This window comes from Amblyomma maculatum, chromosome 5, assembly GCF_055883805.1.
Source record: "Amblyomma maculatum isolate TAMU_Amacu chromosome 5, ASM5588380v1, whole genome shotgun sequence".
Taxonomy (NCBI): Eukaryota; Metazoa; Arthropoda; class Arachnida; order Ixodida; family Ixodidae; genus Amblyomma; species Amblyomma maculatum.
The window spans coordinates 116,256,686-116,283,916 of NC_139348.1; the positions used below are offsets into that span (position 1 = coordinate 116,256,686).

General features: G+C 44.6%; 1 protein-coding gene across 1 annotated transcript in view; it reads right to left on the reverse strand.

Moving 5' to 3' along the window:
- Nucleotides 1–3,803: 3,803 nt before the first annotated feature.
- The window catches only part of LOC146189294 (fatty acid synthase-like), a 61,598-nt gene continuing 38,170 nt past the window's right edge, over nt 3,804–27,231 (reverse strand). Inside the window, exons 16-29 of the mRNA XM_084604151.1 lie at nt 25,674–26,898; nt 24,026–24,180; nt 19,948–20,163; nt 18,612–18,944; nt 17,785–17,904; nt 16,596–16,951; nt 15,105–15,458; nt 14,265–14,508; nt 12,975–13,211; nt 10,199–10,449; nt 8,540–8,764; nt 7,253–7,513; nt 5,959–6,216; nt 3,804–3,917 (exon numbers count right to left, since the gene is read on the reverse strand). Of these exons, the coding sequence (XP_084460277.1) occupies nt 3,804–3,917; nt 5,959–6,216; nt 7,253–7,513; nt 8,540–8,764; nt 10,199–10,449; nt 12,975–13,211; nt 14,265–14,508; nt 15,105–15,458; nt 16,596–16,951; nt 17,785–17,904; nt 18,612–18,944; nt 19,948–20,163; nt 24,026–24,180; nt 25,674–26,898 (4,349 nt within the window). The remainder of the gene's footprint in view (nt 3,918–5,958; nt 6,217–7,252; nt 7,514–8,539; nt 8,765–10,198; nt 10,450–12,974; nt 13,212–14,264; nt 14,509–15,104; nt 15,459–16,595; nt 16,952–17,784; nt 17,905–18,611; nt 18,945–19,947; nt 20,164–24,025; nt 24,181–25,673; nt 26,899–27,231) is intronic.

The window sequence follows — 27,231 nt, forward strand, 5'->3', positions numbered from 1 at the left end:
TGGAAATTAAAAACTGCGGCAGATACAAGACAGAAGGAGGCGAAGACAGAGGGCGGTACTGGCAACTGAGATATAATTGAAAACATTCAATGTTTTTATAACCAGTTGGCACATATGTGATTTGACAATCAGGTAAGAAAAGATAATGAACCGAAAATGAAAAGAAGATCTCTGGCTAACCAAACGACAACAATGCGCAGGTGGAAAACATCAAAAGGCGTGTCATATGTGATGCAAGCTGCAATAAAAAAATGACCAAGCACTTAAAAACTTGAAAGATTACGCCTCGTGTAGAAACAAGATATTGAAACTACGGCAGAGACCACCCAGAAGCGCACGAAAAGAAAATGAAAATGAACAAGTAGCCAAAGGTCACATCGCAAGAAAACCCAATTCTTTTGGATGACGCAAATAGAAGGCGAGCTATTGCATTCATCTTGATGAGCGCGTATAACGAACACCGCTTCTACGATCTCAAGCTGCTCCTGCCCTCTTCCAATTATCTTTGACCGCAGGACTGCAACCCCGCCAACTGCCACAGTGAACAGGCAGATTCGAAGCCCCCGACTCACCGAAGAAACATGCGTGTTCTCTTAAACGATCGTTTAAGCACCTCCCGGTCTGTTGTGGCCGTTTTTATATTGAACAGACCGGGGGGTGCTAGTACAGACCATACGATTTCATTCTGGCGATCAATTAAGCAAAACACAGTAATGCTTTATTTATAAACAATAAATAAAGCATTCCGTGAAATTTTGCTGAACAAACTTGAATTGAAAAAGTCAAATTACTCGCATGAATACAGACTCGAGAAACCGGCATCAGTTCGTGGTATTATGCTTCTTTCCCTCCAGTTCCTCATGAGACTGTTTTTGGCCCACTTTTCCTGCATTATACGATACGATGTATACATTATTAAACACTTTGTTTATCTTTTAATTGTCCGTGCTTATGTCTTGATTTTGTACCAGATCCTTATATGTCTGATGCGCTCTGTTTGTATCCTACTTGTAGTGAATGCCATATTTTAGTGGCCGTGAACCCCGTCAAGCGCAGTTAGAGACTTTTTGTTCCCGATCCTCAGCATCTGTAAGGCTGTTGTAATAAATGATATGATACAATATGAAGAACCCCAGATTTAAGCACTGGTGCTTGCATCGAGCCTAAACGTTGGCGTAGTAGCTAGGCGTAGCCTAGTTGCAGACAGAAATGCCAGCAGCCACGGGGAGCACTGCTAGGGTTGAAAGAGAGGGGTTCTCTATCTGCACTTACCTGGGTGAGAAGAGGCCGAGAGTATGAGGGACAACGGGTGGCTTTGGCTGGGCTGCGAGAGTAAAGGAATGCACACCAGGAAAGTGGCTGCCACGGGAAGACCTCGGAGGGTGGATACCGTGGAATTAGACTGTACGTGTAACAAGCGCTGAAGGCTCCAAGTAACCCGACAGTGGCGTTACAAGAGGAAGCGGAGGGAGCACTACCGTGAAAAGGGAATAATATGGCGAGAGCGTCGGAATGGACGAGACAGAAGAACAAGAACGACAGGCTGAGGTGGGCGACCCGGTTGGGGAGTTAGGAAGGGCAATGGCAGAGAAGGGTGGAAGGGTAACGTGAAAGGTGAAAAAGAAGGCCACGGTGAGGCCGGGGAGCGTTGTGGGCAAGAAATCACTCTTGCATCGGGGGTTGGAAGGTCACATCTATCGCAAGAATTGAGCTGGTATAGATCGCTACCCGAGCTGGAAGCCACCGAGTTGACAGCTGCGACAATGATGGCAACTAAACCCTGGACTCTAATTTGGATTTAGACATCCAAACAGGGTGATTCTGCCGTCCTAGTTCAAACGTTTTGTGTTGCGTGGTCAGTCACACAATGCTGTGGCTTAAAACTCTGCGCTATGTCCACTAGATAATGTGTGGGATGCCTGTTTGAGAAACGAGAGGCACTAGTTAAGGGAGTACTGACTAAGCTTGAAGCGAAGTGCATGAACGCGAGTTTAAATCTAAAGTGTAAGTTGTACACGGAACCATTAAAGCGGTCGCATCAAGGCATGCGCAAACCGTCTGTGGTGTGTGCGGGAGGCGGGAATACGGCTGACACTAGAAGAGCACAGACGGTGGTTCCGTTAATGCAAGAGGTTCTTATGCCTACACACAAATGCGCAAATTGAGGGTGTTTGCCGCTGGAATACCTCGGAGGGTATCTACCGCGTAGCTATCGTGGAAGGTGAAGGGTTGAGAAGTTAGAAGTTTGTACGGGGTGCGGGAACAGGATGGCACTCTTCAGTCAAATTGGGTGCATGTGAGCACTCATTGATGATTAAATGGGGCTCTGAGGGACTTGTGAGAGCGTGTCATAGAAGCCGGACCTTAATCTTCAGAACTCAAAAAGCATCGAAGTAATGCATCAAGCCCAGGTACTCCTGCAGCAACGCTTTGTAGAGTGGAACAGCAACAACTGGAGAACCTGCACTCGAAGTGAAGAACTATAACCATGCGAGTATATAAAATACAAATGAGGCTATGTACGCAGTGAACGTAGATGTGAAGGTATGCGTGATGTTTCGTGTCATGAAGAATATAATAGAGGTAAATGAAGGCCCGCGTTTTTCGTCACATCGACCAATACACCAATGGTTCATTCTTGTCACCTCTACACTAGCGTACTTTTCAAAAGCAGTTCCGATTCCTTAGTGTAAAACGTTAAAGCGCTTATCAAAAATATTCTTGCAGCTTCTGGCGTCTTAGCATTTTCTATCGCTGTTTGTGACCTACAAATTTGTAAATCGGGAATTACAAAATAGGGCTCAGTTGTATTCCTGGTCCTGTGGATGCCTCGGACACATTCTCTTCACATACTGCTCATTACCCACTGATTATAACGACCAGTTATACTAATGCAAAAATCGCTCGGGACGCAGGGATTCCTCAAGCTGTCCCTCTACAACTTTTTTTTCACTCAGAGTTCTGTGATTATGAATATGGTGGTCGAGTAAAGCTTATTTTTCTTATTCACATTATTAGTTTTCCAATTCACATATGTACCAAGATCATCCTCGAACACTCTGGATTATTGAGTCCCTCAGTGTTAGGTTCATTTAATTGTTCTCTTGTTCTCGGAGATAAAATGTTTGGTCAACTTCAACTGCCTCCTTCAATCTTAGAGATCAGTTTTTGATTTGACTTGTAGGACTATTTCATTCTCCATTGATTTCAGACTTTTGATGCGGTTCTTGATAAAGTGTTAGGGTATCCTTAAACAGTTTCTTAATCTACAAAAGCGGATGCTACAGGGAGCTCAGTATGGTACAGTATTATTAAGCTTCAGTTTTGTTTCGCTGAATTCCGTGTAGGACCAGTATTTTTTCCCCAATCGCGGTCAAGGAGTGAGTGAAGGAATGAGACTCATGTTGTGCACAAAGGCAAGCTAGACGACGATACAGACACGGAGAGATCGCGTTCACTATAAATATCGGGGTTGTACACACTGTACACACCAGCCTTAACCGAAAAGAATGCTGTTTCGGTTAGCGAGATGTTAGAATAGTATCCGCCGTGTCCACAGCGAGATAGCTTGAGAAGCTCGTTCTCAGTTTCCAATCACCGTCGTCTCCATCAGCAGTAAACTGGAGCCATAAGACTTGGCGCTATTTTTTGTCATTTGGCTGCTGTTTTGATCTAGAAAGCAAAATGTTTTTATTTGCTTCCTTCAATATAACAGAGCTGTCACTTGGCGCACGACGATATTCTCGACGGTGCATGAATGGCGCGAACTTCTTTTTCTGGTGGCTGTGATTCATGGTTGTCCTTCACCTCTGCAACTGCTTAGTGAGGATGCCTGCACACTGCTGTGCACCCTGGCCGAGAAGAAAGTCTTCGTGTCGGCCGTCCACTACCTCCACCTGCACCTTGCCGTCGCAGAACTTGAAACAAAAAAATAACAAAAAATCACAGACAATGAGTATCAGCTGTTGAAAAATGCTGCAGTGGGGCATCCAGTGACGCATCGCACATGCTTACATTCATCGTAAGGCACAATTTCAACCCTGAAACGCTGTTCGATATTGCAAAACTGGCGGAAAGCAAGAATTAGGCGGAGCTGGAATTGAGGTAGGGTGAATCAGACTCTTCTCTACACACCAGATCAAATTGTAAGTTCAAACAAACTAGAATTTCAAATTGCGTGGACTGAAGTCAATTAAATGTTATATCTGCTAATCCCTGCTACAGAATTAGCAAGATATTAGACTATTCCTAATTCCATCTTGTCTCAAGATTCAGATGGCAATTTTGGTGGGAATGTGCGTCATTCATAGCTTCTACAGAGAATATTTAACCCCCTCTACTCCGTTTATTACCGCTCGCTTTGAAATGCTCCCATAATGTGCTGCATGCTATCAGACTCCGCAGTGAATAACGCGCTCATACACACCAATTCAATGATGAGGGTTATAATTCTAGCGACCTAATTCTAGGTGGCTTCAACTACAGTCGTGAGCTATTTGAATTTCGAATCTCCTCTCGGGCGGCCAAAGTTATTCCCCAGCCTATATATGCAGCTTTCGTCGCAGCCCCCACAGTTCTTCTTTCGGCACCATAGCACCTGTAATACACTCTCGCTTTCATTTCTCTGCAAAATGTAATATTTTTATCAGCCATCATAGCGTGGAAAGAAGGAAACTGAAAGCGCGTCATAAATCATGCATATCAACCTATATTAATCTCGATCCTGCCACAGTGCCTCAGTGGGTAGCGCGTTCGCCTGATGAATCCGAGAACGTGGGATCGAATCCCGGCCGCAGCTTCCGCTTTTCGATGGAATCGGAAAGCAAGACGCCCGTGTGCTGTGCAATGTCAGTGCACGTTGAAGAACCCCAAGCGGTCGAAATTTCTGGAGCCTTCCACTACAGCGTCTCTCATAGCCTGAGTCACTTCGGGATGTTAAAAACCATCAGCCAAATCAAACCTGCATGAATCTCCTTTGTTCCTTTCAGCTGTGCGAAAATAAAGCTATGAATCAGCGCTTAGTTACCTCCTCCATACCTTAAGCTCAAGACTTTAACAAGTTGTGATTAGCACTTTATGAGGTGAAGTTTATACTACAGTTAGGTTGGACCAGTCAAGGCAATCAACCGTCCAAGATCATCGAATCGCAGGAATGCTGTGCGCTGAAGAATGTGGGCAGGTGTCCGCACAACAGGCCAGTCGCTCAAGATAACATATACCACAGTAGGGAATCCAACCGAATAACTCCGAAATTCATCTATGGAGTCCTGCCAACCATCCCACGCAACTGCACTGGCCGTTTGTCACTTCATGTATGTCGCGATTTTCATATAGCTATGGTTACTCTCATCATAGACCACTACAAAGAGCGCAGGTGCTGCTTTTAGATACATGATATATGAAGGCGTTCCCTGGCCTGAGACACGTTTGTGACCGTAACCTGTGCTCTGTGAAGTAAGATAATCAAAAATGACCTGGTCGCCAGGTGAGGAATGACAGCTCATAAACTGCACCTGGATGTCATTGGGACATATGCGACACAACAAAACAAGCCAAGCACCATGCTGTTTGCACCATCTCTGCCACTCCGCACGCCTTTACAAAGTATGACATGCCAAAACATGGCATACCTTTCCCCCACTATATTTTAACTCAGCAAATATAGCTGTGTGCAGTTCACCTGCGGTTGTTTAACGAAGATATATTCTGGTGATAGCACATCCACAAAATTGACAATAAATTTATGTCCAAGAATAGCGTGCTCTGGCACGCAATAGCATCAGGTCATCCAGCTGATATTGTCATGCAAAAATGTATGACTCAGTGACATAGAACTATCCAATATTCTCCAGTGTCTAAACAAGGAAATCACTTTTGTCTTGTACCTAATGGTTGTGGGCGTGTTGTATCTCTAGAATATGGTAGAAGAGACTAAGAAAAGTGATCACACTTGCTAACCTCTGAAAGTCCGTAGTCAGGAGGCAGCTGCTGCGCCGTCTTTCGCGGCCTAGATGCCTTGATGAGCGTCACATCACCGAGGTACTTTGAGTTTGGCCGGTAAAACGATCCCGCCCGGAGGAACTTGTAGTGGAGGCGCATGGCAGTTGCCAGGTCCTGACGGCTTGGATGTATGCCGGGGTAGGCCTCGAGGAGGATGTCTATGGCAACTTCCTGCTTCGCCTCGTAGCTGGGACACTGGCTCAGCTGGCCGCGGATCTGCCCAGAAGTAAATACAAGTGACGGAGATTTGGTCAAGTGAGGAGCATCATAACATATTTTTATGATCCTTACAAGGAAATGTCCCAGATCGCGAAACCGACCACCGCAAATTCTTGTGAAAAGTAATGAACGTGTTATCAACAGTGTGAATAGGTTTAGTCGATGTGCCTTTCTAGAATGATTTTTTTTTGCTGACGTAAGCGCCTTTTGAAATTTCAGTAAAAAAACTTACGTTGAAAATAAACCTTTTTGAATCTGTCGAAAAAAGAGTTGCTATAATAGATACTATTTTAAGATATATAGCTTCATGGTTCTTGCGAATTGTGACTGGAACAATATAAGTATTTCAAGTTTTGTTGGGTCCTTCAAGTGCAAAAGAGTAAGGCATTTCAGAAATTGTTTCTACAAAAACCTAAGTAGCATATCAACCGAAATGAATTTTTACGCTTTAAAACAAAGCATGGCGTCAATAATAAAAATAAGTTAATAAGTTATTATGTTAGCAATCAAAATAATTTATTCTTGTTGAGAAAAAAGTTCTAAAAAAATTTCCTGAATGGCACAAAAAATCACATTTTCCAGAAACAGAGAAAATCAATCTTGAAATCAGGGCCGTAAACAAACATTTGACATGGCTCATTACACACACAAATATCTGAGGCTTTAATCGAGAAGGTTGTGTGCGCGTGAAACGTTTTCACCGGGAGAAATAACCAATTTGAGTTCTTTATCAGCCACACAATTAGGCACTGGCAAACGGAAACGTCACTGATGTACACGCACATGCGGCTGCCTAGTATTTTGCACCTCATGCGCACTCGTGTTGTTTACGAAGAGAGTGTGTGATTAGCGTGCGTTTCACGTAATCTTTATTACCTTCGTCTGGAGTAGCCTGCTATATAATTATCCAGCTAACCACTTTAGTGCGCATTATACAGGGCCTGTTTCTCCTGACTGTCAGCATTTGAACCCTGTGTATCTTATATGCGTTTATATAATTGCCCGATTGCACTGTTTTGCACCAAGTCCCGACCTTAGGCACGTCGAGGTCCATGTACTGAGCGAGGAATACTGCGAAGAGCAGCGTCTCCTGCTCGTCGCTGTTGAGGGCACAGCGGGATTGCCGATGGGCGGTGTGCTCCGCGATGAACCGAGGAGCTCCGTCCAGGAGCGTCAAGCTGGCCACCCTGTGCCCTGAGGACTGCAGCTGCAGCGCCATCTCGAAGGCAATCGTGGCGCCCAAAGAGTAGCCGGCCATGTGGAACGGACCTTCCGGCTGAATCTCCAGCAGTTTCTGCGCAAATTACAATAAACAAATTAATTAACTTTCCTTGATCATTCCGTCGTAGCGGAGAGAGTAGGTAATCAAAGGGCTTTTCTGTGACTATTGATGCCATGTTAGCTTCTCATGAATAGGCGTTGTGGTCCCGTAAACCCAACAAAATCCGAACAAGTTGTGAGGAGGCATACTTAGATGGTCATCCGAAAGCCTGAAGTTTGCCAATAAGCTCAGAAAGGTCATCACTCAAACGTTTCTTTTTTTAGCATTCCGCTTTTTTTACAGCACTTGCCGCTATGGTTTGAAGTCGCAACTTTAGGCATGAAACGCTTCTAGCTCTCATTATTGTTGCACCGCCGACGAGCTTAGCGCGATAACGGAGACATAACATAAAACCAAATCGAAGGAGAACACGAAGGCGTCGAGCGCGAGGTAGGAGCCCCGATGGTTTTAACCGGCTGCTCAAGAGATGATAATGTGTTCGGATGATAATGTGTTCCAACAAGGACAAGGCCTTAGAATATGCTACGCCAACACTAGCATTTTATGCTTACATCCAGTTTCTACTCAGAGGGACGTGACTTTTTTTTTTCACCAGCATTGCTGTGAGATTAAAGTTGAGGATATTTCCGCGGATCGCTCTCAGCTAAGAAGCCTTGCCTAACCTCTACATAAGGATAGTGCAATGATGAAGGCAGAGTTTGCATTTAAATTCAGCAGACTATTTTTCGATGGTAGGAAAGGAAGGTACTCCGAGACAAGCAGAAAGGTGTCGACCACAGTGAATCAAGCTTACACGAATTGGTCAGTCCAAAATACAAAAAGTTGCGAAAAACAATTCTCTCTTTTCGCAAATGTAGTACTTATTTTTGCCATTGCACGGCTGCTGCTGCTGCTGCGGCAAAGCCTATCCTAGCGTCATAATAGGTGACTAAGGATTACCACCGTAAAAGTAGCTGTTATCACGAGTGCAGGTCAAAAATTTCACATTATGGTTCATTGTGAGAGAAATTTTTTTTTTCCGTATAAACAGTGAATTACCTGAACGTAGACGGCGGCCATTTCCTCTATGGAATGCGCAGGAATGTCTGGTGTCCACTGCAGTCCCAGGGCACGTACGGGGAGGTGTGTTGCTAGATGGAAAAGGGCTCCCACGTGACCTTCTATGGGATGCACGATGAACAAGGGCGTGGTGTCCTCCAACGCGTTCATCTCGACAACGACTCGGTCGGGTATCAGGCGCTCGGTGAAGGTGAGTCGGGCGACCTCCAACGTATCCTCTGTTATCGAAACGATAAAGAAGAATCTCGAGGTATAGGAGGGAATTTTGTTTGAAGGGCTTTCTTTAAGTCTCTCTTTAGGTAAACGCGCCACTTTTGCAGCGGGTAGTGACTCCAGCGAGATATGGTGCATGTCCTCAAACCATACCTGCCAAAATTATTTGCTGAACAAACTTTCAAAGTTCCACCAACCGTAAGCAAAGCAACGAAAACAACGTCCTTTTACTTCTGCCGCTTCTGGCAGTCCGAGCACAGTTTACTTATTATTTCTTTTATTAGGCTTTGGATTCCGCGGAAGTTGTGCTGAAAACTTCTGAAAAATGCTGGAAATCTACAGCAAACATGGTCATAGTCAATTGTGGCAAGTACAGGTGGTGGCATAATGACACAGAGCACAATATGAATGCATTTTATCAGGAATCATGCATTCCTTTTTGGATAGAAAACATATTTTTCTATAAAAGAGCGCTCTAGTATGTACTGCGAGCCTGCGCATACCACAGCTACCGGTTTCGACTAAGCAAAGAGGACGCATAGGAGAAGGCAACAGCTCTACTTGGTTGCACAAGATTCCACAGGTGGCAAAAGTGCAAAAAGTGCTAAGTTTATTTTGACAGTCTCGCTACCAAAGACCAGCAAACACGTTGTATGGCTAGTTGATGAAGCATGGTTTCTTAACAAGTTATTCAGTGCTACATACTAACGAGGACACAGGACTTTTTCCATTGTCCTCGTCATTTATGTAGCACTGAGTAACGTTTTAAGAATCCAAATTTGTTCATTGTGATTAAGCCATCCATCTGCCATATCGCGGCAACTACGTCAGCGGTACATGAGCGGTACAGCGGCAACTACGTGAGCTGGCAGCAGAATGTTTTTTTTTTTTGCTTTCTTAGCAAGCCATCATCAGGCTTGCTAGCTGGCGAAAGAGCATGCTTACCCAAGGGAATTAATTATTTCAAATATGCCTGCTTGGTATTGTAACTGCAAAAATTGCATACTAACAGTACCACATTATTGGCATTACGAGTTAAGCTTGTAGTTCTTTAGAAGAGCAACATATGAGCGAGGAAATACCTGCTACGGAGTTTATATTGTTTATTTTGCGCCTTCTCTGGTTATGCGAACAGAAACTCCAGTAGTAATATTATGGTGATTTGCGTCTCGCGTTGGGATAGTCTCACCAGAGCTGCGACTCATCGCTCACCTTTGTCCACCGCGGTGGCTCAGTAGTTAAAGCCCCCACTACTGAACCCAAAAACGTGGGAGGAATCTCAGCTGCGGGGGCTGATTTCTAAATGAAGACGGAAAGGAAGACGCCCAAGTACTGCGCGATATTCCGAGGTGGTCGAAATTTCCCGTCCTCCTATTCCGCGTTCCTCATAGCTTGAATAGCTTTGAGACATTAAACATTATAAACCAAACGAATCCATATTTGCTCACCTTCCTCCTTATCAGCCTCTTCGGTCTTTTCCTGTGGAGCTGAAATCTCGCCAATACCTTGATCGATCTCCCGGAGCCGGGAAACCGTGAGCTGCCGAATTTCTTGCATGGAAAGGGTGATGTCGTAGTCTCTCTCCAAGGTCTGCTTTATCTCAACGCTCATCAGGGAGTCGATGCCCAACTCTCCTAGGCTTATGTTCGGATTTAGGCTGGACGGATCTTTGATGCCTGCAAGGACCAGGTCCTATTTTGAATGATCCACGAGAGTTCCGGAAAAGTTATCTTGTAATAACATTGTTAGCTTATCTGGTTTCTTGCTACATGTTTTCCTTCGATACTAAAGAGGATGCGGCATAGTTTCAGTATTTAAAGAAGAATAGATAAATAGATGTTTTTAGCGATTATATGAGCATCTTCAAGATGCAACTGCTGCGGCGACAGACGATTTGCTCATCATGCCTTGGTGGCTGGCTATGTTCACCGCTGGCATGGCTTTGGTGTATCAAGCATACCCATCGCGTGCTCTATGCCTACCGCTAGGTTTTAAATGTTACGCACACAATCGTTTTTTCTCCAACGAAAAAAAATAAAGAAATAAACTATAGCAAGGAAGACAGAAATAAAACCCAGAAATGTGGCGAAACAAACACAATCACATGCAAAGAGACACAACACACGCGCACACTACCAACTGTAATATGGATCTGAACACACACTTCCTCTTCACCACTCCTCTCTTTCTACACCCAAGTACATCTTCTCATCATCCTCTTCTTTGCCAAGGAGATAGTAGCACTTTCTTCTCAGCAGAACATAAACATCTTCCAAGTGTGACAGTCACCAATTCTACACTCACGTACATCTCCACACACCTCTTCTTTGCCCAGCAGCTAATACCACAATCGTCCCAGTGTACCACACCCATCATCCAAGCTAGACAGTCACAAAGTCACACACTAACTACCAACCACCAAACATGTGCAGTAAGACATGTCTATCTAAAACACATCACTTGTGAAGTCTTTATGTAATGAAAACACCGTAAACTGCCCAACATGCCTACGAAGCAACGAAGTAGATGAGAATGAGAAGTACATGCACTTGAGGGAAAGAAGGATCAATAAACAAACATGGCCACAATGCAGGATAGGTGTTTAGGAATAACATCCTTTCTATTTTTAGGGTACAAGGAAAAGGACTTACTTTTACTCATAAACTACCTGTGGAAACTAGTTGCAGTTTCTAGATTTAAAAAAGGAAATTTTTGATGGGGAAGTGTGTTGGAAATATTTTCCCAGGGCTAAAAAAGAGCTACTTTCATATGGTTCAGCCCATACAAGGACTGTTAAAAAAGCGATAGCTTTCCTTTGTTTGGAGTCGGCACTATTAAAATCATGCGAACATATGGCTGAGCATAGCTTCAATAACCAATTACAAAGGCTTCAAGTGGCTGGTTTCCCGGTTACGATTATTTGTTGGGTAGAGAAGTCTCTGCTTCAGAAAATGAAAGGGAAAAGAAGGACTGCAGATAAGTTGAGAAATAAACGCACACAAGTAGTACCGTATATTAATAGAGTGGCGCACTGCCTGAAAAAGGCGGCAGGTAGGTATAAGGTGCCAGTTGTGTTTTCTGCGCCAAAAAAAAAGTGGGTGGGTTGTGTGCATTAAAAGGGAGGTGAAAAAAACCACAATGCGTTAAAAAGCATATAAAGAGTTTTATTGGATGTGTGGTGGGAGTGATTTACGAGATTCTCCTGATTGCGGTAAAGTATATATAGGGCAGAGTGGAAGATGTATCAATGATAGAATAAGGGAACATGAGAAGTCCTTAAAAATGGGAAGAGGTCAAATTTACCCCTGCACTGTCAGAAGTGCAAGTGTGAGCCATTGTTTAGCAGGCTTAATATTTTAGGGAAGAGTCGGGATAAGATGGGCGCACAAAATTTTAGAGGTGTTCTGGATACAGAAGAAAGATGACATATGTATTAGTGAAGCCTCGCCGAGTTTACGTAGAAACAAATTTACTTTTATTGAGGAACCTTCTTGAGTAATGGAAAGAATCAAGTTTATTATCGGGCCTAAAGCTGTTATTCTTAGACACCTCTCATGTATTGTGGCCATGCTTGTTTATTGATCCTTCTTTCCTCAAGTACATGTACTTCTCATTCTCATGTACTTCGTTGCTTCGTAGACATGTTGGGCAGGTTACAGTTTTTTCATTACATAAAGACTTCACAAGTGATGTGTTTTAGATAGACATGTCTTACTGCACATGTGTAGTGGTTGGTAGTTAGTGTGTGACTTTGTGACTGTCTAGCTTGGATGATGGGTGCGGTACACTGGGACGATTGTGGTATTAGCTGCTGGGCAAAGAAGAGCTGTGTGGAGATGTACGCGAGTGTAGAATTGGTGACTGTCATGCTTGGACGATGTTTATGTTCTGCGGGGAAGAAAGTGCTACTATCTCCTTGGCAAAGAGGAGGATGATGAGAAGATGTACTTGGGTGTAGAAGAAGAGGAATGGTGAAGAGGAAGCGTGTGTTCAGATCCATATTACAGTTGGTAGTGTGCGCGTGTGTTATGTCTCTTCGCATGCGATTGTGGCTGTTACGCCACATTTCTGGGTATTATGCAGCACCAACTAGCCTCTCAAGCTGTTATTTACAGAAATAAAGCTTATTGGCATGATTGCAATCACATTCCCCGATCAAAAAAGCTACTGCCTTATTTTGTAGTAATCTATCGGGACCCACCAAGAATATGTGCGATAGATTGGACAAGGCTTCGCCTGTCCCTGCCTCCTGACGTTGTTGAGAGGTCAGCCTTGACGAAGCTCGAGACAATTGGATGATGCTGGCTGAGGAATGAGTCCATCACGCTCATGCAGGAATCGATCTTCTGTGACACGACTCCGGCCACCACCTGGTCGTCACCCACAGTCTCATGGACTACGCCGACGTCCCCTATAGCGCCCCACTGGATGGCAAGTCCTGGAAAGAGAGGTTATTGTAGTCATTAGTAAAAGTAATAAATTTTCTATAACGGTGCATAATGTTCCTTTTTCTAATGCTTAGCATTAGAGCAAACGCCACAAAGAGAATAGTGTAGTGAACACGCATGAGGCCAATCTTCAGCAACGTTACCGTACCAGCAGATATAGAACGAGAGGTTATATACACGCACAGGATCAATGACACACCTCTAGCAGGCGATGGCTGGTAGGTGACGTTTCAGCCGACTGGTAGGCAGACGAGTTATGGGACATCACAAGAACAAGTATCATAGCAGGAGCTACAACCCGAGCAGGTACTTTTAGATGGAAGGATGAGATGGCGATCGAACCTACGGGAGTATTCGATCCCTTGTCGGACACGATACTCCCAGGAAGCATGTTCACTCGCCTTAGTTAAGCGGGTGATTTATATCTACATCGTATGACCTTTCACAATTAGTTCTGTCACTGGGATCGGGAGTGGCAATGCAGCACGTAACCTAAATAGGAAAAGGTTCAGAAATGTATGAAGATATGGCGTCAGAAATGTGGTTAATTTTCAATGAGAGCATCTTAATTCTGACTGTCCGGAAGGTGTCGATAAAAAACTTGTGCACCAGTTCACAAGTTGAAATGGCTGGTGTGAACAGAGCACCAGAAAACTCATCCAAATCATCTGGAAAATAAGAGGAAAAATTGCAAACGTTTAACGTGCCTAAACATAGCACAACATGAGGAATTATTTGTTTAGCACAGTTTATCTCGGCAGATGACAGATGTAACTTACATTGTCTCTTCCTCACCATCACAAGTCAAAGGCATTCTTCAGAAGATTTATTGCAATCATCGGAAGGGATCAAGAACAATAACTGCAAATGGTTAAGTTTGCTAAACACTTGCGTGAATACGTGCCCTCACTACATCGAAGAAACTACTCTTATACGTCATATTTGCCGCTTATTCTCGTCATGTACGGGAGTTCCTGAATATTGAGCTATTCACCACTTCTTGCCTGCTCTTTCTCGGTCTGTAATTAAAACCCGAAACATACCTGGCAGCCCGTCAGCGACGCGCCGCTCACATATCCGCTCCATGGCGGAGTTTGCGTAGCCGTAGTTTGTCTGCCCTGTGTTGCCGCGGCCGCAAACCATTGAAGAGAAGACGACGAAGTGGTCGAGTTCGGAACACAGCTCCCGAGAGGCGGCGTCCAGAGACTGCGTGCCAGCAACCTTGGGCTTGCAGACGTCCTCGAAGGTTTCGACAGTTTGGTTCTCTATCAGCGCGTCTCGAAGCACCTGCGGGGACAAATTTGCATAGCTACATGTTTTTCCTCGCACTGTGCTGGATGTACATATGCCACCACTTGAGGAAGCATCAAAAGAGGCATATTTATTAACATTGCCTGGAACCTCCACGTGTTTTGGAGTAGATGAATTCCATCACCACCATCCAGATTGCGTCAGTACAGAAAAAATATATTCAATAGACTTGTGGCCACCTCATGGTTCCCATTTGTCATCATGTGAGTGAGTACATGTTTCATTCCAATAACACAACATACATAAACTTATACCATAAAGAGTCAAACACTGCTGGTGACTCCATTGTATGTGGTGTTTCCAAAAGAGAAACGATTATGGGGCCGCAGTTATACGATGGATTTCATCACCACCATCCAGATTGCGTCAGTATAAAAAAATACATTTCATGGACCTGTGGTAACCTCATGGTTTACATTTGTCATCATGTTAGCGAGTACGTGTTTCATACCAATAAGACAAAATACATGAACTTATACCATAAAGAGACAAACACTGCTGGTGACTCCATTGTATGTGGTGTTTCCAAAAGAGATTATGGGGCCGCAGTTATACGAATATGGATTACAAACCATGGCGAGGTTGAAGATTCCTCCAACGAGGCCCATGGCGGCAGCTTGCTCCAGGATTTGCCGAGCCCCTTCTTTGGTCGAAGCGTCCGTGCTGCTGGTGACCACCGTAACTCCGAATCTCCGCCACCTGTGAAGGCAAAGCCTCTGGTAGCCCGTCCGCACGCCTGACCGGGAGGTGAGAAGCAGCTTGCGACAGCCGCGAGTCACCATCCACTCTGCCAGCTCCAGGCCGAAGCCTCCGAGTCCGCCTACGATGACGTATGACTTGTGCTCGTAGAAGCAAGGACGTGCCAGCGCTTCTAGTGTGAGTGTTGGTGCGACGGCAGCCTTGCACTCAGTCTCCTCTGGTCGGATCTGCGCGCATTCCGTGTTGTCAAAACGTAAAACGCCTTGTTCAGATTGGAGGCTCTGCCTTCCACATTTTCAAAGCGTGGACTGAAGATATCTTGTTCGTGTGCATCTTTCGTTTTACAACGTTCGGCTGACTGGCCCTATTGGCGCCATACGTTCTACAAGTTTTAAACGTCATATTCGCCGGTTATATGTATCTATATTGTCGTTGTCGGTGTAACCCCGTGCCACATATGGAATAGCCAGCATAGAGTGGCGTCACTTAAGACAGTAGACCAGGATGCCATGCGGATTCATATTAATACAGTGAGGTTAGAGGTGACAACATAGTAGTGTCGCATACTGCGTGAGAGAGGAGAAAAATCATTTTGAATAAACAATTAAACTATAAAACATGAAATGTTGGAAATATCTGTTAATGGATTTCGTGTTTTCAGTAGTGATAGTCTCTGCCACTCAGCTCCACAACGAAATGCACCTCCCTTCCCAAATCATATCATCGTAAATAAATGTTTCACCCCCTCCCCCTCCTGAGGCACCACCAGTAAATACTGATGTAAAGTTTTCTGTGGAAGAAAATCTAAATCATTGCTTATTGTATGATTGAAAATGAAATAAACTTTAATGCTATAACATTGGTTAAACGTGCAAACAATTTCCGAAGACCAGAGGATGTCACAGTGGTTCCACACATCTCCCGCTGCCTGCGATCTCAGTCGATAATTGTTTAATCTATAACGTACAGTAATCGAGTGCAAATGAACCCTGTCTTTCAACAAGGGGGCGTATTTTAAAGGTACGAAACATACGTATCGATTTGCGCGAAATGGTTCGCATTTGAAAATGACTGACTACCAAAATTTAAACACTTCAAATGTGACCCGTTTTCTTTCTGCATAAACATTGGTAGATTCGGCATTTTTCTTCAAAACAATTTGATCAAAATAAATGTATTTATCATGAAGGTACGGCTGCGAAAGAAAGGGAGCGAGTCCTGGATGAGATTACATGAATACATCGAGCTGGTGGCACCAGCGTAATGTTGTTGGCATGTAGCGACCGCACTAGTGCATTTGAGTCGGTGCTCTTGTCTTTCCCGCTTTTGCTTTCGGTACTCGAATGTTGTCCAGAGACACTCACTTGTATGACCACTTTTCCGATGTGCTTTCCAGAAGCCATGAACCTGAAGGCCTCTTCGACCTGGTCTCGCGTGTACAGGATGGTGTTCAGGGGTCTAACGACTCCCGAGGCAATGCCTTCGCGGACCATCTCCATAACACGACGCTTCTCTGCAACGACAAATGGATCGTTTCCCATCATCGTGTCCAGCAAGATTCCATGGAAGGTGATATTCCTGAGGAACAGTGACATTCCCAGCTGGTTGTTCTTGGCCATATCGAATTTGCCGATCTCCAGAAAACGGCCGTGAGGCGCCAAGCAGCGAGCACTGGCCTTGAGCTTATCTTCCGCCAGCGAGTTGAGCACGAGGTTGACACCTGCGGCGCGAGAGAGTCTGAAGAGTGAGACGTTCTTTCATAACTTCACGTACACGAAATACACGTGCGCATTTCACGTGGTACATTAATGTCGAGGTTTTATTAGCTGTATACCGACGACTTCAAGTCAGTCTTTGCTTGTTACGTTCTCTTTGAACTGTCAAAGTTTTATAAAAGGCTCATGTATATAAAGCGAAAAAATTCACAAAGCGCTTGGTCTTTCACGTTAAACGCGTATCGTTTTATAAGGCTTAATGCCAGCCCGACGCGACCGATAGACCGTTACTTTCCAGGCATATGACGGAATGTTGAAGGCCTATGTTCTGAACCCACCGGAAGTAAATAAAACGTATAAGAGGTTTCGCTCTGAAAGACCGCCTTGTGGTAATATTCCAACAACGGCCTTTTACACGAATACAAGAAGGCCATGGACATAGACAGTTATACTTGTTTTTATACAGTATTACAAAGAAATTAAGAAGAGACGTCGGCATCAGCGTAGTGAATAAGGGCTCCTCCCTGCCAAATAGTACTGCGCGTTTAAAATTTGCCAAACTCAGGTAAAACTTTCCTATTTTCTTGTGAAAGAAGAGATTTAATGAAGAAAACAACTTGTCTCATAGAGAACGCCAGATATTTAACGTCGAAATGGTGTCACAGCCGAGCTATATCGCCAAACGAATAATTGCAAAGCTTATCCTGCCAGTGGTTATCAGCGGGCCCTATCTTAAGAAGAAGGAGGGGGTCTTTCGTGGGAAAACTAGGCTAGCTGTTGTTGGCAGAAAATTAAAGAAAGAACCAGTTTAGTTACGACCATCTACGTTGCTGCTTACCCTTGCCACTCGTCTGCGACAGGACGTGTTCTTCAAAAGACAGGTCGCGTGAATTTCCGAAGTGCGAATCTTGTAACTGCGGAAACCGACGCTTCAGAAACTCACGCTTTTCGTCAGAGCCTGCAGGTGAAATATGTTATGAAAAAAAAGAAAAGCAAAACAGAACACACAAACCACGAAGCAAACCACCATGATATTATATTTCAGTAAATGGGAAGTGCACTAATTCACTAAGTACCTTCTTGACTGTAGATGGTAGAACGTCTAGCTAATTGTAGATGTGTAATATTATGTGAATGACTTTTAAAAACAATGAAACTAGTGAGCCAGGGTCGCTCTTATGTTGTGAGGTAATGTTTTAAAGCGGTTTCATATTGCGCAGCCTACAGGCCTATCCCTAGTGAAAAAGTGAAAAAACCCTATGATTCACAATAACCTCATACAGACTTCTCACACTAAACTCATATCAATCTCATATCATCTCATACAAATATAATTTAACATATGAGAAATATATGAGATTGTATGAGATTTGTATGAGTTTAGTATGAGTTCAGTATGAGAAATTTGTATGAGGTTATTGTGACTCATACGGTTTTTTCTCTAGGGATCTGATGGGGCATGTGGTAGATGATCGGGACAAGAAAGAGCTGCATGAGTGCGATTGACGTGCACACGCAGAATAACTGCAAATAACTAGTCCCTTCAGCGAAATTATGGGGATTTGACTTAAACGCCATTGGTTTCCGTAATGGGAAGAAAAAAGGTGGCACCTAGCTGGTTAATATCTCAGTGGAAAATGTTTTACATCATATTGAACAGTTTACCGACGGTGGTGAACACGGTGGACCCCATGGATAGGGCGACGGCTATGGCGGCCTGCCCGACGCCTCCACTGCCGGAGTGGACGAGAATTGACTCTCCCGGCTGCATGTTGCCCCTTACAATAAGGGCGTAGTAGGCGGTCACGTAGGCCACAGGAACAGTTGCGGCCTCCTCCAGTGTCCAGGACTCAGGAACTTCCCAGAGGAAGTCCGGGTCGGCACGCACTACCGTTGCTATGGCTTCATAAGCCACCATACCGGCGACCCGCCGGCCCCGGCGGCGGTCGCGGCCCGAGAACTCCAGGCCGATGATGCAGTCCAGGGTCGCAAGCTTGCCTAGATATTATAAGAAAGGACAATGAGTTTCATCGGGTGCATCAGTCGAGGGGTCCTAGTTTAGCGTCTACGTTCCTTTCTACAACCGCAATGTCTAATGTAACACGGTCGACGTCTCGCGGCACTCCTGATATACCAGCTGCTAATAAAACAGTAATGCATAACTGTGGCTGACTGCGTAATACATTTTGGAACAAATTGAAGCACGCGAGCAATCATATGCTAAACACACATGTAACATGCGCTGTAATATTTCCGAAGTCACTTTGCCCATTCGTTCAAATAAATGCACTCGGTGGTGACCAGCTGTGAAAGAATTGCCATACTTGCCGCTTTCCCTTTCTAGGATGTGCGTCGCTAAGCACTTCACAGAATGCTTTGAAATAAAACCAGAAGATAAAAGTAAAAAGCTACGACGCCATCAGAATTTTTTGTGGAATCAGAATTTGCATAACATTACCTTGCGATTTTGAATTTCTGCTTCACTGATAAAATTATAACATTACGTGTATACTCTTCCTTTCGGCAATTATGTTTTTAACTTTTAACAAGTTATTCAGCGCTACATAAATGACGCGGACACGGGAAGAAATACGCAGGATGGGCGCTAACTCCAACGTCTTCATGCAACGCTGAATAACTTACAAAACCATGCTTTACCAAAACACCCGGCAATGTGTTTTGTTATGTGTCCTCAACACTAGATTCATAGCCAACTTCGTACCTTTTAACCTTCCTATATGCTTTGCAACAGCAACGACGTTGACAGATACCACCAGGAGAAAGTACCACAGCCAATATCGGCAGAAAAAATGTCCACAGGAAGTGGCAATATCAGCAACAACAATCACATATGCAACTCCAAAAATATCTTAACGATGATAGTAGGGCTCGCAGCACTATTCGCATCACAAGAGCAATAGAAAAATCGACACGAACCGAAACAATAGTGATAACAGCATCCCCATTTGAGGTGTAAGCTTCACTGCGGGAATGCACTCACCACGCGGGACATCCGGTGGCACTTTTCCCGACGCGAGCATTACGTCGCGGAAGTTCAGCGCCGAATAGTAGACGTCACAGAGTATCGGGCTGGAATCAGTTCGACTTGAAGCGGATGCATAACGTAGAGGAGACTCGTACCACTGCAGGCTGGACAGATCCCCACGCGTCCGCACATTCATGACGGCAAACTCTGTGGCCGTTTTCAGGCCTTCACCTGCAGTGCATTCATGCAATAAAAATAATGAAATTGATGAAATTATTTTCGTGAATGCTACACCTTTGTGTTACCAGAAACGTGGTTTACGTCGGCTGTTGAAAAACCCAGAAATATTTTTATCCTGCCCTGGTTCATATTCTACCGGTAAGCTTCTTTATTTAGTAGGGGCGGACACGTCTTGTTTCAGAGAAAGTCAGCTATAAATTTTAACTACACATTCACATTTTTCTAGGGGTTCTTTAAATCGCCTGTAATACCTCATGCGGACGTATCTTTTGAGGATCGTGCTAGGTTCTCCGGAAAATGATTCCAGAGGCACTTCCACGGTGCCTTAACTACCTATATGCTTAAAACGAAATAGCAAGGGTATAGGACAAATACAGGAACGAAAGGCTCAGGCGCTCCGTGCCATTTTCTTTGTCGTATATCTGCACTGTTTTCTTCTAAGTAATGTTACACCAACAAACCCATAACAATATCCTCGTGTACAGATATTAGTACCCATTCGCAATATTCGTACTTCTTGGAGATTTTTAACTGCACTAGCACAAAGGCATTCTAATGAAGACGCGATATATGTACGGGCGTTGCAGTAAACTTTTCTGATATATTACCAACCATGCTCAGCACTAACCAACCGCAAAATACTGCGGAACCCATCACTAACAGTTGTGACAAAAGGCTCACTCACAACGATTCAGGAGAAGCGCCCTTTAACCGGTACTATTATTCAAGCTTCAAGCAGGAACACATCCTGAATTGGCTGAAGCGGTCTAGGTCACCAATCGCTAAAGCTTTGGCATTGACACTAATTACTCCTACTGGTCTCAACAATAATCAATATTCAAAAAACGTCACCAGCCGCCGGCAGCAATAAGGTAACATTTAGGAAAATAAAAATAATGCGATGATGAGTAAATTTGTGAAACTAAGTTTAAAAGAGCAAATTGTTTAGGCAGCGCGCTTGTGAATGGAAGATGGGAAAGGCCATCTCAATTTTTAAATCAGCGGGCAAGTCATGCATTTACAATTACAAAACAATTTCATTATCTAGGGTCTGCTCTGAAACTGCGGATCACAATACTTTCTCCTGCTTTATTAACCACCTCCAGGAACTCATGTTGATGTACTTGGCACAACAGAAACAAGGTAAAGGCCTTCCGGGCGAAACGAAATTAGCTCCATTTCTCCGTGACCGATGTACTAAGCTCGGCAGGAACTCATGAGTTCTTGTGACGCTACCTATCTTTGTTAGCTTTCAAAAAGTGAACAAAATTATCGCTTTTCATTCTTGACCAATTTTCCTTTGTATCGATAGAAAATTTGAATAACAAGAGGGCAGTCTTCTTATACGGCTTAATAACACAGCATCTAACACTGATGGTATTCTTTCCGGCGTTCCCCAGGGACCGGTGCTTTGCCCTTTTACTCTCTTTTCATCCGTAACGATCTTCCCGGATGCATAAAAAATAACATTCGACGTTTTGCAGGCGAGTTATTAATTTATTCTCAAATATATTTGCGTAGTAAGCTGCAAATGTCCTTGAGCATTAATAAGGTTAGGTCGATTCATTTCCGCAGCTGCTCCAACTTAATCGCACGTAACTATTTTCTCAGCGGCTCTCGTTTCCAGGATACGAAAAGCCAGATACATCTTGTTACATTGGTGTAACCATATTGCTTGGTCGACGCACATTAACCACATCACTTCAGTGTCAAACCGATCCTTGCGCTATTTCCAACGCTTACTGAAGTTTTCTTCAACACATATAAAGTAATTAGCATATACGACATTAACACGCCCTGTCCCTAGATTAGGATATGCATCAGCCTTTGGTACCCACATTGACAGTGCATTGACAGTGATTACACCAGTTCAATGCTGCAATAAAGCATGAGCTTCATACATCCATTCAAACCATAAAGGGCCATGTGAGCATCCATTTATGTGAGCAAAACGCTGCCAGATGGGACACGAAACTGTCCTGGAAGTTTTCTCGGCGGTCTTGTATTTGGAAATACATTCCTGCCTAAAGTAAAGCTTACGTGACCGATTGACGTCTGGTGCTGGTGTGTCCGTTCTGATAGTTGCTACCTTTTTAAGACAGGTGTACAAAGCGCCAAACAAGGCTCTTCAAATTCCCTATCTATAGTTTGCTATTATATTTTCGTAATAATGACATGGTGCAGTCTGTCTTCACTCTGCGCTGATCGCGAGCGCGTGCCTCCTCGGTGAAGGGAAATTTCAGTTGGGTATATATTTTTGCAAATGTGATAAAATTCGCGCCTGCTATGTGTGAATTAAAATTTGGGTATTTCACTTATTATATTCAGAAAAGATACATTGTGTGAAATGTATAAGAGCCGGCTATCAGCAAGAGTGTATCCGATAACGCTACCATATAGATATCATGCATAACTGCTCAGAATGGGTCTGCGTTGGTAATTAGTAGGTCTCATTATTATTCCCAGCTGTGCTATGTAGCAGTGTCAGCACCTGCAGAGCGAAATGGTAGTGTTAATTTGAAGAACTAGTTACTATAATAATTAGTGGTCCTAATGTTGACTAATTGTTGCTGTAGAGTAACATAGGGCTGCTGAATAGTCTACAGTATGATGTGATTGCAAAATACATTTAATCTGTCGTACTGAACGAACACTCCTTCATTGTGTAGAGGCGACACAATGGCAGTTGTTAGATTTCGCTTGACCGCTAACTTCGTTTTTTTTTTTTAGTGATAGTGCAGTTTTTGATTTCACAGGAGCTTTGTAATAATATTTTGCCGAAATTGTGACCATGTAGATAACGTGACAGCCCTTCCGAGCCGTGCTGTCACGCACCAACAGGGCAAAATGTTATCTGATTGGTCGCAAAAGTATTGAGGTCAGAAGGTCACGTGACCAATCTGAGCGCTGATTGGTCGCCGGGTTGTGTACCATAGGATAATAGGAGGTTAAGGAGTTCGCAGGGGTGAAGTGGATGCAGCTAGCACAGAACCGGGCTAAGTGGAGAAATATGGGAGAGGCCTTCGCCCTGCAGTGGGTATAGTCAGGCTGATGATGATGATGATGATGTGTACCATCATGAAACCATGTGACCCGTCTCAATAAATAAGAGTACTTCGTGTAATGAGAGGACGCGGAGTATATTTTCGGAATGTATATAAGCAGTATGGTCCGCATTCTTAGATATTGCTAGGGTGGCTCTGAAGCCTCCTTGAAGTAACTTTTCGACAGAAAGAAAGCCCACCACAGTAGATTTTGAGCCCAGGCAGAGACAAAAAGTCCGGCTTCACTGGCCACTTCGTTACACCACTGCATCATCTTGGTAACCTTTTTGTTTCACGTGCGAAGCTGCCAGTCTTTCAAACTGTGTTTTGAGCATCGTTGTAATCATTTTCACGTCCTATCAAGACTTTAATTTGGCTGCCTTCATTGTACAGATGCCTAAAGCACTTCGCTAAACATTCAAGACGTCACAAAGCGAAACTAAACTAGTGCAAAATAATGCCTCAGTGTACTATATCTGTGATTATTAAATTTTAGCGAAACAGTTAATTTGTTCCGCTACCCAAACAAACGACTGAAAAAAAAAAACTGCAAGGCCAAGGCGAAACTTCAAAAGCAGCTGATATGTTGAAGCGCCGAGCGTTAAAGTGTCGGATAGTTTGCTTATGTGATGGATTAGCGGAGCAATAAACCCCGGCGCAAGCAACATTCTTTTCTTGCCGTGTGCTAGCTTTTGTAATTGCAAGTGTCCTACTATGTTAGTACTTTGCTCTGAGTTCCCATCGCTAAATGCAAATCGTGCGTTGACACAGTTTATAGGATGCTTGCTGTGTAAAGTTGAAGCACTCACTCCACGGAACGGACTCATGTCTGAAGGATCCCCACTTCCCGTCGCGGTACACGTTCATGACCAGGTCTCGCTGAAGCAAAGACTCGTACGCCTTGTTGCTGGGACTGAAGTCGGCGATTTGGCTCGATCCATTTGCACTCGCGTCAACGACGCACCTGCATGAAAAGAAAACATCGTTTCATTTTGTCCGACTCTTAGAAGCAACAGCGAAGGAATTGTCCCTTCCTTGCAGAACCTGACATTATGAGATAAAAGGAACATTTAAGAAGAAGCCTATTCAAACTGTGAATAATGCAATAACGTTATTTCGAGTAGTAGTAAGACACTTTACAGCAGTCTTCAATTGGGTTAGGATTTGAGAGCATATAATTTTAAACAGCTCGTTTACAAGAGACACGGAACTTTATTCACACCAAGGCATTGAATTTTCATTTTGCCTGCAAGGACATTTATTCTATCGACAGCAACTCCACAGTTATCTTCAGAACTGTTGGCTGCTGACAATGAACACCAAAAGAAATGATGCAAATATAACTAGAATACCTAAGAGAGAAATGAGACTGAACAGTTGCACCGAAAGGACAATTCGAAGATTCATTCAGCACCAATTGCGCAGGCATTAAACATCCCATCGTGCATGGGACACACACACACACACACACACACACACACACACACACACACACACACACACACACACACACACACACACACACACACACACACACACACACACACACACACACACACACACACACACACACACACACACACACACACACACACACACACACACACACACACACACACACACACACACACACACACACACACACACACACACACACACACACACACACACACACACACACACACACACACACACACACACACACACACACACACACACACACACACACACACACACACACACACACACACACACACACACACACACACACACACACACACACACACACACACACACACACACACACACACACACACACACACACACACACACACACACACACACACACACACACACACACACACACACACACACACACACACACACACACACACACACACACACACACACACACACACACACACACACACACACACACACACACACACACACACACACACACACACACACACACACACACACACACACACACACACACACACACACACACACACACACACACACACACACACACACACACACACACACACACACACACACACACACACACACACACACACACACACACACACACACACACACACACACACACACACACACACACACGCACGCACGCACGCACGCACGCACGCACGCGCACGCACGCACGCACGCACGCACGCACGCACGCACACACACACACACACACACACACACACACACACACACACACACACACACACGCGCACGCACGCACGCACGCACGCACGCACGCACGCACGCACGCACACACACACACACACACACACACACACACATCACCAGAAATGAACAGTTAAGGTATACTGTTCCTGTGGCATAATTAGTACCATTGCGAAATACGTGGACAATTCAATCTGCGCGCGAAACCTCGAGGAAGGCAAAACTGAACCATGACTTCCACATCTTCCTTCATACCTGATATGGCGCCCGCCAGTCTCCAGTCGAAGGCAATTCGTGAGGCCCACAATGCCACTGTCACCGGCGTCTTCGGCGAATAACCAGATATTCTCCCCAACTGCCTTACTGTCGTGTTCGATGGCCTTTTCTTTGATCGCCTGAATCCAATTAAGTTCTTCGTTCTTCACTCGGATGAATGCCTGCTTGGCAACGTCGATGGTTTCGATAGATTTTCGGAATAGCAGCAGCTCGGAAATGTTGTTACACTTCACGCCCAATAGCAGAAATCCATGAACATTTAGTGCTGAAGTAATATCTTCCCTATTATGTACTCGAAGAGGAACACCGCTTAACTTCGACAGGAACAACTCTGGCCCCGTCAGTGCAGTGCGGTGAAAGAGAAGAACAAATCCACGCTCTTTGCATAGCAAGGACAATTCTTCGGCCAAACGTTCGGTGTCGCCAACGGCACCTGTCAGGCCATAAGCTGCCATCACCAGGTCAACCTCCGACATTTGTCCCTGGGAGACAGTGGCAGGGCTCCAAACGACAGTCCTCACTCCTGCCGGAACGTGGTCTGCAGAGACGGCGTCTGGACTAGGGTAGGCCACGGTATAATCGGTCTTCAACTGAGCATTGTATGAGTTCAAGAATGAATGGGCGGAAGGTGTCATAAGTGAGACGCATTCATGTCCCAAAAGCTCCAGGACTCGAATCTTCGTGAAGCTTGTGTTCTCAACCACGACATCAAGGAGGTGCCTCAAAGGGTCTTCTTCGAAAAGGGCTGTGTTCAGAAGGTCCCTTTGTAGATGTTCTTTGGAAGAGAGGAGAACTGACTGTATAGTAGAAGCCAGTGAAATGGATGTTTTGGCTTGCTTGTGGACAGAAATGAGTGCCCCTAAGAGGCCGTGGTTTTCGGCGGGGTTTTCAATGTATGTTTTGAGCTGGTCCTCCGGAATGACCCGGTAGCCATTGATGACATCATGCAGGTGGGCCTTGTTATCCCCATACGAATCGACAATGCGATGGGCGACCCCACAGCACGCTTCAACGTATTCTCGCACACGGCACTCCCTTTGATTCCTTATGTCTTCGTCGTCTTCATACGGTACAAAACGGTACTGCTCTAGTATGGTGGACTGTTGTAGGGATCGTCGCTGGGCAACGCTGGCGCTCAGACCACGCAGCACACAACCACCAGCGTAGCAGGTGTTGAGGTCCCAATTGCAGATTGCGTCCAGTCCTGCGTTGTTAGAGGACATTGGGCACGAAATGTTATTCAAACTAAAGGTTCGTACAGTGCGGAGTTTGAGCGGCCGAGGAAGCGGAACCGAACCGAGCTCGAAGTTTTCCTCCGCCATGTTGGAAATGAAGCCGAACCGGAACAAATCGCAAAAATCGCTTCAAACCGGTTCGCGATACGGTTCCGTCCCACTTGTGCTGGCAACACACCTTCGTTATTTTCTCTTTTATAGCTGCCTTTAAAGCTCCCTCCTAGTTTATTTCCAAAGCGCCAATGCACACCACAAACATCAAACCCTGCTGAAAATTCTTGCCTGCAAAAAGATGTCAAGAG